The sequence below is a fragment of the Sciurus vulgaris genome (genome assembly GCF_902686455.1).
Source record: "Sciurus vulgaris genome assembly, chromosome: 17".
Taxonomy (NCBI): domain Eukaryota; kingdom Metazoa; phylum Chordata; class Mammalia; order Rodentia; family Sciuridae; genus Sciurus; species Sciurus vulgaris.
In genome coordinates this window covers 39,174,494-39,192,132 of record NC_136478.1, presented here as the reverse complement: position 1 = coordinate 39,192,132, position 17,639 = coordinate 39,174,494, and the positions used below count along the sequence as shown (strand labels likewise).

General features: G+C 31.6%; 1 protein-coding gene across 6 annotated transcripts in view; it reads right to left on the bottom strand.

Moving 5' to 3' along the window:
• Positions 1-17,639, bottom strand: part of URI1 (URI1 prefoldin like chaperone) — a 71,452-nt gene that overhangs the window by 33,065 nt on the left and 20,748 nt on the right. Inside the window, exons 1-3 of one of the 6 annotated variants that reach the window (XM_079117643.1) lie at positions 9,070-16,138; positions 3,515-3,650; positions 92-170 (exon numbers count right to left, since the gene is read on the bottom strand). In XM_079117643.1, coding sequence (XP_078973769.1) covers positions 92-94 — 3 coding nt within the window. In that variant the 5' untranslated portion in view covers positions 95-170; positions 3,515-3,650; positions 9,070-16,138. Of the gene's footprint in view, positions 1-91; positions 3,651-9,069; positions 16,139-17,639 lie in introns of those variants that run through there. The other 5 variants (XM_079117646.1, XM_079117642.1, XM_079117645.1 and 2 more) reach the window with 5 other exon arrangements.

Sequence of the window (17,639 nt, the reverse complement as noted above, 5' to 3'; positions counted from 1 at the left end):
CTGATATACATACAGTTAAAAAAAATTATTTTACACAATTAATGTTTACAAGAAATAATATATTGTTTTAAAAGGAATATGCCAAACATACCATGATATTATAAGACAACTTATCAGGCAAAGTACTGAGTCTTTCTTGAAGGGCATTATAGTCATTATCTACCTTCTTCCTGTTGACAAAAAAGACCAAATACTAAATGAATGAACAGATTAACAATTCTTCCACTCTATATATCATAAGACAAACTAATTAAAAGCCTAATTTTAGCCACTTGCAGAATAAATTTTTTTTTTTTTTTTACTTTTTAGAAATTTTTTTTACAAATATTTATTAAAGAATTAAAACTCTCAGAGATTTTGGCTGTTAGAGTAGAACACTCACATCTTGACATTAGTGTTTCCTAATGTAGAAGACCACCCAGACTAAATAAAATGTAGAAATAAGTTTAAAGGGGAGGACTCGATGTTTGAAGGGAATCAGGCTCAAATTGAAGGAAGAAAGATGTAATAAAGATTTTAAGTGAATAAACACTGGCTGTGAAATGGAAATCATGAACACAAAATTTGATCAGATGCTTAGTTCTCATTAGAAAACTTTAGGGTAAAAAATGTGATGTCATCAACTTTTCAATTATTCATACTAATGATATTAAGGTGAGAGAAAAATCAACTGGGGGGCAAAAGAAATTAGGTAGAGGTAATACAAAAAGCATTTCAATTTAGCTTTGCACTCTGTTTCATTTTTTATCAAAATAGAGGTACCAGCCAGGCATGGTGGCCTACACATGCTACTCAGGAGGCTGAAGCATGAGGATCACAAGTTCAAGGTCATCCTGGGTAACTTAGCCAGACTCTGTCAAAAAAAAAAAAAAAAGTTGTGGATGTAGCTCAGTAGTAGGGGTAAGGGAAACAGAGCTACCAAATACATTAATTTCAAAGAATCAAAAGAAGTAATTCTGTCAGGGTCATGTTTTCATGCTGTGGGTTCTATCTAGTTCTTAGACATGGAATACCAAGCACAAGCCTATGGTGAGATGTCCATTTTCAAACCTTTTCTGGAGATTTGGTTTCCTAAGGGCTTCTTGCTAGGATGTAGGCTGCAAGTGAAGCCAGGGCTCTGAACTTTTTTGAAAGCAAAAGGGCACTATCAATTCTTAAAAACTGCAAAAACTCACCAACTCAGCAAATAATTTCAATGAACATGTAGATATCATCAAATCAGGATAAACTGCAGCATAAATTATCTCTCTCTAGATAATAAAAATGTCTATGCTATAAACATCATGAAACTGGGTTTCAGTTTATTAGCTCCTCTACAACAATAATAGCATAATTAATAAAAATTACCTCATTTAGTCTTAAGATCTCAAGAAATTTCACATATACATTGGTATTTATCCTGAAAGTATTTTTATAGTAAATGTCACTTACCATTTTCCTGTTACAGAAGAAAAACTAGAAGGAAGATGGAGATAAACCAGATCTCTTACAGCAAGGTAAGCTGAGTACTAATTTTAACGTAGGTCTTTTGACCTGTATTTGTTGTTGTTCTTTTTAATTATGCATGACAGTAGACTCCATTTTGACATAATTATAAAAATATGGAATATATCTTGTTCAAATTCAGTTCCAGTACCTCTTCTTTCCTTTCCTTCCCCCACTCTTGCTTCCTTTTCTCTATTGATCCTTTTGCCATTTACCCATAGGTTATCTTTTTAAAATTTATTTCTTATGGATATCCACAATGGTGAGATTCCCTGTGGTATATCCATATATGCACATAGGAAAGTTATGTCTTCATTCCACTGTCTTTCCTTTTCCTGTTCCTCCCACTCCACTCCCCCCTTCACTTCCCTTTGTCTACTCCACTGAACTTCTATTCCCACCTCACCCCCTTATTGTGGGTTAGCTTTCACATATCAGAGAAAACATTTGACCTTTGGTTTTTTGGGATTGGTTTATTTCACTTAGCATGGTAGTCTCCAAATCCATCCATTTACCAGCAGATGTCATAAAGTGATTCTTTATGGCTGAATAATACTGAACTGTGTATATATACCAAATTTTCTTTATCCTGATCTGTATTCTTTCAAGCACACTTTTCATTTTTCTGGTGTTCAAATGCTTTCTATAAAAAGTATTTCCCCACAAATACTTTTCTATTAGTAAACATAAATGCCTTTTATTATATTTAAGGCAAAATTCAACCTTCCAGATAAAATTTTATGTGGATAAAATGGCAAAAACAAGAAACAAAAAAACCTTTATGCACAGGGCTACGTACCAGAAAGAACATGACTTTGAAGTCAGACCAGAGAGTAAATCCTAACTCTACTACTTAACTTACCCATACAGATTAACCTTAGTCTTAAATATCTTCAGTGGTAAAACTGGAAGGATATCTATCTCACAGGTTCCAGATAATTAAATATAAAAGATATAATATCCTACTCAGTTTTAAGCATCGATGATTCCATAAAATATAAAGAGAAAAACCCTCCAACTTAAATGTACAAAAAAGAGTATTATCTACTAAGATTAAGATTCCACTAAGTTAAATTCTTTCAAATGGATAGTTGGACTTACTGAAAGACAGTACAGCTAAATGTAAACCATTTAGGGGCTTTGAAGATAGGGTTAGTGTGAGCAGTGAGATAATATCTATAAGGCACACATTTCATACAGTGCCTACACATAATAAGCATTCATTATTAAATCTATGGCATACTAACAGTTTATGTTTCAGATAGTTGATTACACATCAACTATCTAAATGTTTCTAAGATTAAGTAGAATTTAAAAATAGTATTAACATTCAGTATGTCTTATATTGGCAATTATACCTAAAAAAATGGACTTTAAAAAAAAATCTTCGTATGTTAAGAGAACAGTAGATTTAACTTAAGGTAATACCAGTGATCAAGGTCATTATTCCAAATCCAATATATTCAGTTTTAAGTTCATCTTAATAGTCCTCCTAGAACAAAAATTGGTCAAATTGGAAAACAGTTTATGATAGAAGCTGCTATTTCTAAGTTTTAAATTATTTTCTAAAAATGCAAAAAGAAAGGGAAGATAATATAAAATGCAGCCCATGCAAAATCCTTTTAGAAGTACGACCAGCAGAAGGCAAGCAGTGTCTCTGGAAGAAATTACTGCCTGAGAAACTCTCTGAAAGTCATTGCATTTGTCAAAATGTCCAAGACCTAGTGCTTAATCAAAGGGTGTTCTCCAAATAGTTCCTCTAATATTTAGGGCTTAAATAAGCCCATTAAAGATCACGAAGGCAAAATACAAAAGTTATTTTAAGAACCAATGCTGAGTGTTGCACAGGGTAAATAGGGGATCTTTATGTGTACCAGAATTTGAACATAAATTTTCTACATTATTACTTGAAAGCAGAATTAAATTTTGGACATTGTAGTCATTTTAAAACATAGCAATCAAAAGAGGTGATTTTTCTTTTCAAACAAAACACAGCTATGGTTAGGATAAACATCTCAAGTCTACTTACTTATGTATAGACCTGCTTGTTTGACTTCATCATATTTGATTCTTATAGTTTAAGATCAGTCTTCGATTCTTAATTTTAAACATTTTATCCAATAAATAAGATTTAAGTTGTACCAGATAACCTCATGCAACATTCCCTATAGAAAACAAGAACTAAAGCATCAGTATAAGGCATATAAAAATGTGTACAATATCCTTTGAATCTTGCTACCCATGTCTACATGTCTCTGAGGGGCACATATTGTTTTAAATAGAAGCAGCAATGACTATAAATTAATCTTAACCTTAAAGGATTAAGATTCAGACAGATTCTATGTGAAACACTTAATTTTCATAAAATTTAAAAAAGTATGAAAGCAAGTTAAATGAGGTATATGCACAAATGTTTAAAGGTGAAGTATACTGATATCCATACTTACTTTGAAATTTTCTGTGTGCTTGATTTTAACTTTATGTTTGAAGATTTTTAGAATGTTTAAAAGGGAGAAGAAAAATATGAAAAGGACTCCATATTTTTAATCCTTCTCTTATAAAATCTTTGTAAAGAAAAAAGTAAGTTCTATATTTCTCATTTTAGGAAAGTAATAAAGACTCTAATCTCCATCTTTAAATCACAAAAAAAAAAGATAAATTTGTGATTAAAAAAATTTGCTAATTTAACTGTAAAGTAGGAAGCTAAAATAGACAAAAAAATTACTAACATTAACCCCCTTTTCTTCCTTAGAAATAGTTTCACATCCTTCTCTACCTTTACCTAACATGCTAAATAAATAAAGAAGCAGAAGTGCTTAAATAGGAAAAAAAGAGAAAGGGTTTTTATATTGCTGTTACTGAGTTAATCTGAGACAAAGACTTAATTTTTTTTTTAATTTAAGAAATGATGAAACCCCAAGATTCTGAAATATATATGAGTCAACATATGGCCTTCAGAAGTATTTTTTAGTTCATCATAGAACTTTCTACTAAGCATCCTCAAACACCTTGTTCTAACTCAATTTACGAACTACTTATTGAGTGCCTCCTCTACAATTAAGCCTTACGCCACCTACTGTAGGAATCAAATATAGCGTGCTTTTTTTTTTTAATTTGCAATCCACTGACTTGAAGAATTCCTAATTTTTCACCTTGAAAATTAATAAAGAATATTAAATTCAGGCATGTGTTATTTGCATACAGAAAGATAATCTCTCAATACTAAAGCAAAGAATAATAACTTTTTTCAAAGTCGCTTCTTAATCTAAAGAAATTGTTCAAAATTGCTAGATTGTGGAACCAACCTAGATGCCCTTCAATTGATGAATGGATAAACTGTGGTATATATACACAATGGAATATTACTCAGCCATAAAGAACAATAAAATTATGGCATTTGCTGGTAAATGGATGAAGCTGGAAAATATCATGCTTAGTTGAAATAAGCCAAGCCCAAAAAACCAAAGGCCAAATGTTATCTCTGATAAGTGCATGACAATATATAACGATGGGGGGTAGCAGGGAGAAGAGAAGAATGAAGAAACTTTGGAGGGTGTAGAGGAAAAGGGGGTAGGAATGGAAAAACAGTAGAATGAAACAGTATTACCCTATATATAATGTATGATTACATGAATGGTGTGAATATACATTGTGTACAACCATAGAAATGAAAAGTTGTATCCCATTTGTGTACAATGAATCAAAATGTGTCTGTAAAAATAAAAAATATTAAAAAATTATAAATAAGAAAAAAAAGAAATTGTTCAAGTTATATTAAAAAATAAAAACATTCTTGAAAGAAGAGCCTACCCTCCTATGCTTTCTACAGTTTTGTGGGGGGAAAGGAATACTCGTTAAAAATTTAAATGTATTTATTTGTATGAAATCAAAAGCATTAAATTTTTTATTTCTAAATGATCATGACAAAATACTTTGTAACTTCAATTAATGAAATAAGTAAAATGTATACAAAATCCAGGCAATATGATGGCATATTTCCTTTTTTACAACTCTACTATACCAAGGAACTGATGTAATCAGATGATGCTGGTGAAATAATCCATGCTCTTTATATTCTACGAGTCATATGAAAGCATCATTAGAAATAACCTAAAGATAAAAAGACTAGCCTAAATATAATCACTTATAATTTTTCAAGTCAATTGAACAAATGATTCAAAGAGACAGATGAAGCTAGCATTGTATCAGACTTCTTCAATTTAACTTGTAAACAATAAGAGTGCAAAGAATAAAGATAGTAAGGGGAATTTGTTTTATTGATCTCTAGAACTACAAACATGTGACTTAAGACCTATCAGTTATCATAAGCATCTGTTTATTCATTCATAACTTATCTTTTGTTCTAGAATAAAATGACATGAGAATTCAAAGTAAAAAAGCTTAAATACTACATAAAAATACATTAGTTTAACTCTGAAAGAACTCCAGAGTGCTTAATTCATTTAACTTTATGTGATGAATTTACAGATAATTTTATCTCCTTTTTTTTCCTACAATTGATAAATATTCCTGTTATAAATTAAAAGGAAGAATCTTTTAGGAAAAATATGAGCTTATAACAAACTCAAGTTTTGATTATTCATGCCAGTTTCTACTTAAACCACACCATAATCCTTAGGTCTTGGGACTTCATTTTAGATTTTACACTTTATTTCTAAAGTATATTGTAGAAAAAAGTAAACTTTTTTGTGCGTTTTCTTAGAGTAGAGATTTAGGTCACAGACCCCTACAAGAAACTGAAAAAAGAACCCATATTTTCCATGTATTTCCATAGACAATTTCTCATTGATTTCTCCAGGTTAACAGTTTCTGTTAAGTGGTTTTATAAGAGTGAAAAGCAGTAATCCTGGTTCTGAAACCACCAAATTTTTTAAATCCTCAAAAGTATCTTTAACACAACCAACTTAAAAAATTAATAAAAAGATGGGAAAACCCTCACCAATTTGGTCATAAGTTCAATACCCACTCCCATTTGTCTTTAGTGTATTAGAACTAGGACTTTTCAATCTCAAAATAAGCACAAGCACTCAGGATTATCAGTGATCTAGCTCTCAAACATTGCAATTCTTGCAATATTTACACCTTCATTCATACATGGCACTCTTTGTGCTTGTCAGCTTTATTGCACATTGCTCTTATTTTTTAAAAGTGAATGGAAAAAAACTCAAAAGTGCAGGTTGTATCATTTTCAGACAATATAGTTAGAAAAAAATAAAAAATCATAATGTCAGAAGCAATAAATTCTTAGCCTCAATCAGATATTCACTGAACTTAGGATGACAGTGAGAAACTGAATCAAAGTATATGGGTACTGGACATAGATCATCATCAAAGACCATATTCCAAATAACGAGACGCAATTAGGGAGCTTTTAAATAACAGTTTAAATTATTTGGGGGGGAAATTCCCCTATTAACGTGTAAGTTCGCCTTTTATTTTCAGAAATGCATTAAGTATTAGTTTGGTTGCTTCCCAAAATGTGACACAAAGGCATGGGAACTCCTAGAAGTAATAACTTCTAATTATAAGTTAAAAATCATTAAGTCTTTAAAACCAGGGGGAAAATATTATAGTTTGGCCTTAGTGACACAAATATATACAAAGAATTAAGAAGTTAAATGTAATAAAACATCTGAAAACAAAGGGAGAGAACTAGCTTCTTTTCAGAATTAAGTAAATTTACCTTTATTCTTTTCTTATTTCAACCTTTCTGTAATTGAGCATGTATTCATTTTGTACTCATAATAAAAATGTTAAAATCTAATTCAGGGGCTGGGGAGATAGCTCAGTTGGTAGAGTGCTTGCCCTGCAAGCACAAGGCCCTGGGTTCGATCCCCAGTACCGCAAAAAAAAAAAAAAAAAAAAAAAAATTCTAATTCAGTTTTGTTTTTTTTTTCCCCCCCCGAAATATCCTTAAAACTATACAACTTGAAATTTTGGGGGGGAGGCAGGCACCCTAATTTGCTTTGCAGCATCACACACAAAAATTTACTTAACCCCAAACCATATACTAAAACATCACACAATTAAACAAAAAAAATGCAAGAAAGAGAATGACAGAGAAGGGAATTTGTGTAGGATTCCTCCCAGTTGCCCCTAAGATTTTCATCAATAACTACAGAAATTCCAACACAACAAAAAAGAAAATGTGTGTGAAATCTCCAGAAAGTCCAAACAAGAAGGCCTCATTTCAAACACTAACTGAAAAGTTTTCAGTCAATGGAGACTAAAAATTAATTTTCAAATTTAGCTCACACTGAAGAATAAAGCCATTATCATAAAAACTTTTTAAAGTTTTAAAATACAGATCAATAACTCACACGTTATACATAAGAAAATAAACTTGATATATGCATACCTGTTTCAGGTATTCATGAGAAATATACTATAAACCACAGCACTGTTGGTGCTTTTGTGAGGTATATTCCCTCAAATGCATCAGACACATCTATTTCTCTCTCTCACACACACACACACACACACACTCATTCTTTCTGTCTCTCTCTCTCAAATACATGTATACATCCTAGTTGACTAATAGGAAAGAGGAATTCCAAAAAGAGGGACTCACAGGCCTTCACCTGATTCTAACTATTCAGGTATTTTTCTTGGGTATTTCCCACTATATACTTTAACTATAAACAGTAACTGTTGATTGATCTTCTCGAAATATTTTCTGTCCACTTTCCTTCAAAAAATAATAAATTTCAAGTATTTGGTTTATAATCCCTCTCTAAAAACTCACATGAAGTGTTTCTGAATTTAATGTCTCAATTTAAGCTACACTTTCCAAAATTAAGCATTTGAAAAAATAAAATATTTTAAGTTTGTTTCATGTAATTTCATAGATATCTTTACAATTTAAAATTGTTTTAGGATGATTTAAGGAAAGCAAGACAGCTTTGCAATTCATATACATACAATTTATGATTATAAACAATGTCTAACATACAAATGATCTGAATATGCCAGGCATCACATGTACTATTTCATTTAATTCTCACAAGTCAACATCAAGTAATGAGACTTCTTTCTTTCCTGTGGGACACAGTCAGAAGAAATCATCTGCAGTGCATTAAAAGTGACCAGAAATCCTTTGTCACTCCTCCTATCAACAGGTGGAGATTATCTTCCCCCTTTTGAATATGGGCTGGCACACACACGTGTGCATCTGTGTGTGTGTGTGTGTGTGTGTGTGTGTTGTTTTTTGTCTGTTTTGTTTTGTTTTATACTGGAGACTGAACCCAGGGGCACTTTACCACTGAATTACATCCCCAACCCTTTTTTTATTTCAAGAAAGAGTCTCACTAAGTTACTTAGGGTCTCACTAAATTGCTGAAGCTGGCCTAGAAACATTCAATCCTCCTGCCTCAGCCTCCAGAGTCACTAGAATTACACGTATGGACCACTGTGCTGTTTGGACGGGTTTTTAAATTCCTTTGACCAATACAGTGTAGTCTTGCAGCTTCCATTCTTGCCACTCTGAGATCACAATGAAAAGTGAGCTGGATAAAGAGCACAAGGACAAATAGGCTCAGCTAACATTCAGCATTAGCCACAGACTTGTGAGTGATGCGATTCTGAACAACCTTGAGGATTCATGCAGCTACCAAACGGCTGCAACCAAATTAGTAAGCCTAGATAAGATTACCAGAAGAGGAACACAGGTAAGCCCAGCTCAATGCACCAGAATTGGGCACAAATGAATGGTTATTTTAAGACACTCGTTTTGGGTAATTGTATTAAGGACTAATAAAATAATAGATACAGCACCTCAACAAGGACAGATTTTGAATAGGAAAGCCATACTTTCAGCAATATGGGCATTATTTGTTAAGAAACAAAAATTATTACCAAATTGTATTTGGTGACCCTTAAAAGTTAGACATATGACACAATGAACTTTTTCTGAAGAGAAACAGTTAATTGAGGACAATCTCCAACATATAGTATTAAATGAACAGTATATAGTCCAATTCCATTTTTGCCCAAAAGAATGGGAGTGAATAAATCTAAACATGTGGATGAATACACACCTACTTTATGCAAACAATTTCTGAAAAGATTCTTGAGAAACTTGTAAAAACATGATTGCTTCCAGAAAAGGCAAATGAGAACTGAACAAAGCTAGAAAGAAACCATATACCATTTGTACCCCTTTATGCCTCTTCAATTTTGAAATATAAAAAGTATTGCCTACTTTTTTAAAAATCTGCTTAAATCTTACACTAATGTATAGGCACTTTTATCTCTTAAAGATATATGCTGAAGTATTTCCAGATGGAATACGGAAATTTAGATTCACTCAAAATAACTGAAAGTGGATGACAGGATGGGAGGTTAAAATGGAAGTTTTGAAGAAACCATAAGTTGACAATTATTGAAGCTGACTGATGAGTAACTGAGGGTTCACTATACTACTGTCACCTTTTGTTTGAAATTCTTCATAACAAAAAGTTACTTAAAAATATTCATGTAATGCTGTAATAATACTCAGAAAGTCGATCCTCTATATCATGACAAAAAGGTAACAAGCATAAATACAAAGTATTCATGAATATTTACAAAACACTGGCACTTTTTGTTTATGAATGTGTTATTAATAATACTTGAGTGCCAGGCTGGGTGCTTTGTAGACATCACCTCATTTGATGTTTGCTACAACCTGTGAGTTACATGGCATCATCATTTTACAAGGAAAGTGAGACACTTGGTATATAACTGCCCAAGGTTACAAAGTTAATAAATGACAGGATTCAAATGTAGCGTATCTTTAAGAGATTAAAAACAATACATTAAGATTTAAGAAAAAAAATTTTAATTAGGCGATACACTTGAAAATGTTTCAAAATGTAAGAAATATAAAAGGGCATAAATGATAACATGATAACATGGTTTTTTTCCTTAAAATTGCACAAACAAGCATAAACATCACTAGCAAAGAATTAATTTTTTATTTCATATATTTTGCTCTCCCTTGTATTGGTATGTATCCATAAAGAAAGACTGTACTAACACAGAAAGTCAAAGAAGAATTAAAAACATGCTTTTAAAAATAGTATGTGATACATGCTTAGGAATGGCTCTAACCTCTCAACTCCCTCTATATTTGCTTCGCATCTCTGCAAGTAGCACAATATTATTGTGACTTCTCTCTTTAGCACCTGACTATAAATTCCAGGTTCTTTCAACTCCAAATAGCACAATACTGACATAGGGAAGGAACTCAGTGTTGAGGAATTAAAATAATGTAAAAATATCAGGAGAATCCCACAATGCTCCCAAATAGCAATTTCCTGGCTCTCAAAAGAATGGAAACAGTTTTGATTTTAATTTTTGAATATAACAAATTGATGATCTCACTGGCCATTCAGATTGATAGAATCAATCTTGATACATGATCCATCTATACATGGATAAATATAAAGCAAACAGAAACTCCATTCCCTAAGCCATATCAGAAATAATTCAAAGGAAAAGGCAAATGTAAATTGAAAAAAACATTTTAATTGTTAATATACAGATAAGATATGATATTAAGATGTGCTCAGAGCTTTAGAAAGTGAACATGAACCTGCTCTGAAATAAATGTTAAATTTCTACCTGTCATTGATCACCAGGGTTGTAAACTGCTATACTACTTATAAACTAAAATAGTATGTATAAAATAACTACATATTTCATCTTCATTTATTCAAGAACTCACTGTAGATAATAAGATAAAACTATGCAGTATTCTTAAAGAACTCTGTTCACAGGGAAGGATTTTACAAAAACCAACCAGAAACAGGATGTTACTCACACATTTGTGTAAGCTAGTATCTGTTCTCAATGAATACAACCTTTTCTAATTTTCTAACCCTTTACCAAAACTGACAGAAGTTCACATTAATAAAATGTCCCCTGGGAATTGTTTACAAAATGGATCACTTTAGCCAAATTTTCAGGAGAAAAACATTCTTTGGCCAAGGACTTGCATTTCACATTTTAACCTGAACTGAATGTATAATGAAAAGCAAACAGTCCATTTATGGAAATGTTGACAGACTTACACCACCACTGGATGCAACTACAATGCTGCATTTATTGAAAATTAATGAAGTCCTGAATTTTTATTTATAAAGAGGATATTATTAGTTTTAGATTATTTTCTGCAAGCCAATAGTCAAAATTTAATAAGATGATGTATACAGATTGCACTGATTTTTACTCTTATCCACTGCTTGCAGCCCATGTGCATTTATACCAAAAAACATTTGATATACACTAACTATAAATTATTTCCATGGAGATCTCTCAGGCATGAAGAAAAAGCCTCTTAAAATAAATTTAAAATATTATATGCTTGATGGTGTATAACCGAAGGTTTAATCTCACCACTAAAGGGGCAGTTACCATGATTTTGCAATAACCCTGCAGACAATAATCAAGACAGCTCCTGTTGTTCTCTCAGTAAAATCTTCGTAAACACAGCATGGATATATTGTAATTTGATATCTGTAAGATCAACAGCTATACCTCATGACAACTCATAATATAAGATTTTATTTACTAATTGAGCTTTTTCCTCAGAAGAGGAAGAAAAGCATGTTATTTACCAACCATTGTCCTGTTAACTATACATTAGCACATTAAAATATACATGCTTTCGTTCTCACTAAAAAAGTGCAGTTCATAAAGCAAGTTCTGAAATGTAGAAAATTAGATCTAAATTTGGAAAATTAGATTAGATTTCAAAATTTTCAGTTTCAAAAAATTTCTGTGTCATATCTCCATCATTATTTTAAAACAAATGATTCCAATTATTTTTCTACTATCAATACAGAAAATATTCACCAAACAGAGCTTTCTATGACCAGTTAGGTTCAAATATGTCTAAGTCTGTACTTCATAATGGTATTAATATTATTCTGTTTTTTTAATGGAGAAACAAATGGTAACAATTTAAAGAAATCAGGGAACATGTAATTCAGAAAAGGATAAGAAAACTATACATTAATACCAAAGTCACTCAAAATGGAGATAACTAGAAGAATTCAATTACTGATCTTACAGGCACACACAAAACCAGTATACACGTTATTTAAATACAAGCAGGTGACCCCAACAGTATTTCAGAAGTATAATAAAACCATCTTTCACTCACCAGTGCTGGATTTTCTCTTGGCAGTTAGTGACCACCTGTCATGAAAACAGATAACTGCTCATGAAAAAACAGGGCTATGCACAGAGTTACAAAAACAGTCTATCAGAAAACTAGAACAGTAGCTTTACAGATTTAATAGCATTTCAGCATACATTTTTATTTGTCAAATGCACAGAGATGTGAATGTTAGTTTTTAAGCAGCATACTTTATCATAACCCTCTAATGCAGGCTGATAACTGCAGAACAAATTACAGCTTTCCAATTCATACTTTGGTACAAAACTCGCTTCATAACTATTAGGTGACATATGATATAAGATAACTAGTATTTTGTACAATTTACAGACCTGTTCTCAACGTTACATATTTTGTATAATACGCAAATGTTATAAATAATGGGAAACCAATGTAACATCCACGTTTCATCAGTAAAAAAAAGAAAAAAAATGACAGTAGTGAAAATATTTTATTTTGTCAGTATATCTCCAAATGTTTTCACCTGTAATTTTTATTCTGATGCATTAAAAATGAGTTCAGTGATATTTTTCTACTACATTTCAAGAAGAAATACTTGGGATAAAGAGTTGCTCTGAACAGCTCATTCTTTCCCCCATGAATTATGATAAAATTTGAAGCACTTCACAGTCCGTTTAAACTAGGTTTATAAAACAATGGAATTAAGCACAATTATTATTTTTTTTTCCTTTGAGATATTATAATAGATTCTCAAAATCTTCAGTATAGGAAAAATGTAATTTCAAAAATAACACTATTTCTGAGTCACACTTTTAAAATTTATACTATTTTCACAGAACGCTAATCACCTAATTTTAAGTCACCTATTAATAAAAATTTTAAACAGTAACCTAGCATATCACAGCACCATTTTAGAGATAGAGAAACTAAGGGATAAAAGCCGAAATGCCAAAACCATGTGAGAAAGACAGCAGTATGATTTAGTTTGAAACCCACTGCTCTAGTTCAGTTCTAAATACCAATATTGTCTATGCTCAGTATTGCACCCAAAAATCACAAGATTTTTTTTTAGACTTGTCACTAAATTCCTCTTATTATAACATTTAACTCCTGAAATAAATGTCCTTCCTTGGGACATTTTAAATACTAAGGCAGCAATCCTGTACCAAAATACATGCTGTAATCAGATACCCAACCATACTACACATTAACTCAGCATAAAAAGTCCGTTTTAGAATGAAGATCTTTTAGTAAGTATCAATCACATAGCAACACTTAATAACAGTGGTACTATATAATAGAGTACTGACTTTACATCTGGAAAAGCCAAGCTAAAACTACATCAATCTATTTCACTGTTTCTGATTTGGCAGTAATTATAAAATAGACAAAAAGAATTAAATATAAATCAAAAAAGAAGAAAATCTTCAAGAAATCCTTTTTATAAAGTTCCTATTTAACAGCCCCATTAAAAGATGGGACCCCAGTCAGGATGTTTTCCAATCCCAATGCATGTGTTTCCAAGCATGAAGTGAGCCAAAAGCACAAAAAGAAAAGCCCTGCAAACCATAAGAGCAGAATGTTCATTAACCTCTACATGATAATCCTTTCGTAGCTGCATATTAACTAGTTACATATTCATAATCATTTACATTATTTAAAGGACCTTCGATGAAAATTTCTAGGCTATATCCATTAGTGACGGTGTTAAAGGTTATAGAAGATAGTCTACTTAATGTTTCCAGGAAGCCTTTTTAATTAGTAAATATGTAAATTTGGCACATATGCTTTTTATGTTTAAAAACAAGTCTCTGGTAGAACGGCATGTGTTCTTGCCATCACCACCCACATTTAAAGTATTTATTGGTTATATGTCATGTCTTTTAACATCAGAGACACTGCACTAATGTAGACCACAGATGTGATATTTTAGAAATCAAAAACAAGGGGAAAGTAAAAAAAAAAGACAAATGGAATAACCTTCTGATGGTGTGTCTACTGTTGTGTGTTTTTAGCCAATTTATGGTTCACCAACTTTCAAACAGTATTTAAACTCTACAGTTGTACTTATATTCTGAGATGTTTTTAACTTGCCAAGGAAAATTTTAGGAGAAATTATATGATTCCAAGTTGAATGTATCTGGGTTTTTAAACAAAAAACAAAAACAAAAACAAAAAAAACCTTATTTGTCTGTGAAGTAAATTCCGATTTATCTTGCTTCTTCTGATGGAGAATTCAGATTAACTCTTTTTTAAGTACTAAATGAAGTGACTATAAGATAGTGAGTCTGGTTCTGGTGCTATCAACAACTGCTAAAAAACAAAGCAAAACAAAAAAAACCTTTTCATCACTTTGTTTATTTCCATAAAACTAAGGCTATGGAGGAACAACAATGGTTTTGTTTTAACAACCATTTTGTCAAAATTTGCAAATATTACTCCTTTAAAAAAAAGTTACTGCATCATTTTTACAAAAAATAATTTGGTTACAAGGCTTATACTATTAAAATAGTTCACCTCAGAAAGTCTTCAATATAATGATTATGTCAAGAATTTATAAATAAAATATATACTTATATAGTACTACAGCAGTAAGTCCATGATAAAGAAACAGGACTATGGCCTGATTTACCACTTTTAAAAATACAAACTATCATTGGGAGTTTTTACCAACAATAAAGTAGCTACAAAATCGTATGGTATATTTTCTATACATTTCAAAACAGTTCTTAACCTAAGATTTAGAAGAATAGTAGCGTATGCCAAGACTTCGAATAATGCAAATCAAGCTGCAAACATTTCAATGAGTTAGATTTAACCTCCTAAAGAGAAGAAAACAGTGTTCAGAGATAAAGTAACTTATCCGGTATTATACAACTCTCCCAGAACTGGTAAGAGATGAAAATCAGTTTAAAAACAGGTCTTTAAAATCTCAAAGCCCATATTCCTTTGTATTGGACTGTTTCCAACCTTGATAGAATGTACTGAATAAAAGAAAGGCAGTTGTTTACAACTTTATGGTCTTTCTTAAAACTCTGATTGTTGCTGCTATTTCTTCTCCACTTTCTTCTTAATATAACACTCAGATGCAAAGAAGACACTGTCAATAATATCAGGAAGAGCCAACAAGCCTAAAGTCACCAATTCACTAGTAGAAATCCTTATTTATTCTAATACCTCATAATGCTCCTGGAGCTTTCAGACCAAATGACTAAGTATAAACAGGCACCAATTACATGTGCCCCTGCACGTGTGTTCGAGTGAGCGCAGGCGTGCGGGCGTACGCCCGTGTGTGGTGTGTGTGTGTGTGTGTGTGTGTGTGTGTGTGTGTGTGGAGGGGGAGGGAGGAGAAGTGATGAGCTAACCTCATAATCACTATGACATATCATAACAGTTTTAAGAACTAATAATAAGGGAGTTAGATGCCAGTAATGACCATGATAGACAACCTAGTTTTCTGTACATCAGGGTCTAGCTAATATGTTGTTACAAAGGGTTAAATTATATTTGATAAATTGTAAGGTAAATAAATTATAGAGACAACAAGAATAATAATTTTTTTTACTGTTTTTCCCCATAAAGTGCTTTTTCAAAGTTATTTTATAAAGGAATGAATGAATGATTTAACAGGCAGTAACTGAACACCACTTATTTATATTTGTATTATTTATTTTGGTAAAAGACCACAAGGGGGCATCAACCTATGAGTTTTCCAAGTGAAACACAGTGCCACATAAAAACTAGACTGAAAGGGAAAGCCAAAAAGGTTAAGCAGGTTTCTTGATTTTTTGATATTTTTCTGAAAAACCATTTCATTTCACTTCTAAAACTTTCCTCACTTTACCACAATTTCAAATTTTTCCTATATGGGTTAATGTATAAAATAACAATTTAGAAAATGTACTCATCAAACCTGTCTAAATTTACATTATTTGCTTTTCTTACTAGACTTTAATTTCAAGACAAATTTTAAATTTTGGTCTAAAAGCTACTGAGTCAAAATGGAAAAAAGTATCAGTGAATACTGGACTAGCACTGTCACCTGAGAGTAACCTGAAGTTTGCAAATAACTGCTCAAAAGATGAATTGTCAATTAATTAAGGAGATATATTAGATGTCATTTCCAAGTATACAATTGTATTTTCAATAAAGTCAGTAAAAATTACATTATTTTTAAAACAAACCCTTTCAAAGAAAGAAAGAACTGACTACAGGTTCCTAGACGAAAAATAATATCCAATAAGCAATGGAATAAATGGCAATAAACTGAGGGCTATTTTATTTAAAAGTCTCCACAAAAATAAAACTATTTCAATGTTAAACAAATTTACATTCTAAATATACTGAAAAGCAAAACTACTACCAAAAATAAGTCCAATCATATGCAGCCACTTCTTAAAGCACTTAAATGCTATTTAAAAATTTAGCCAAGATAAAATCGAAATGATCACTTTAATCCTTATTTTTATGTTTTAGCCCATTTTCTCCTTCCTAGGCTTCTAAGGCATTCCCAGTATTCTGACCTGGTCTATACAAATATTGGACTATGCCTAATGTGCATTTCATTCCTTTGTAGATTTTATCTACAAATTAATTTTTTTCTCTTAGTATTTATTACTACTAATCCCAAGTGTCCTGATTATGTACAGTTTTCTCCTACTAGAAATGTTTAAGACCAGTAACAATTACATTTAGTGATAGATAACAAAAAAGATACTGGAAAGTCTCCAGGATTATTTATATTAGGTATCAGGAATCTCTAACTGTACTGGTTAAAATCTCTATGAGGCAGGGGCCATGTCTACTTTATCCAACAATATTCACCTAACACAGAAGCACTCAGTCCTTTTAAAGAAGTACAGCTCATATACACATATGACTGTATGACTGATGTGATCCTACAATACATACAATCAGAAAAATGAGAAATTACACTCCATTTACGTATGATTTACCAAAACGTACATTTGCATTCTCCTGTCATGTACAACTAATTAGAACAAATTAAAAC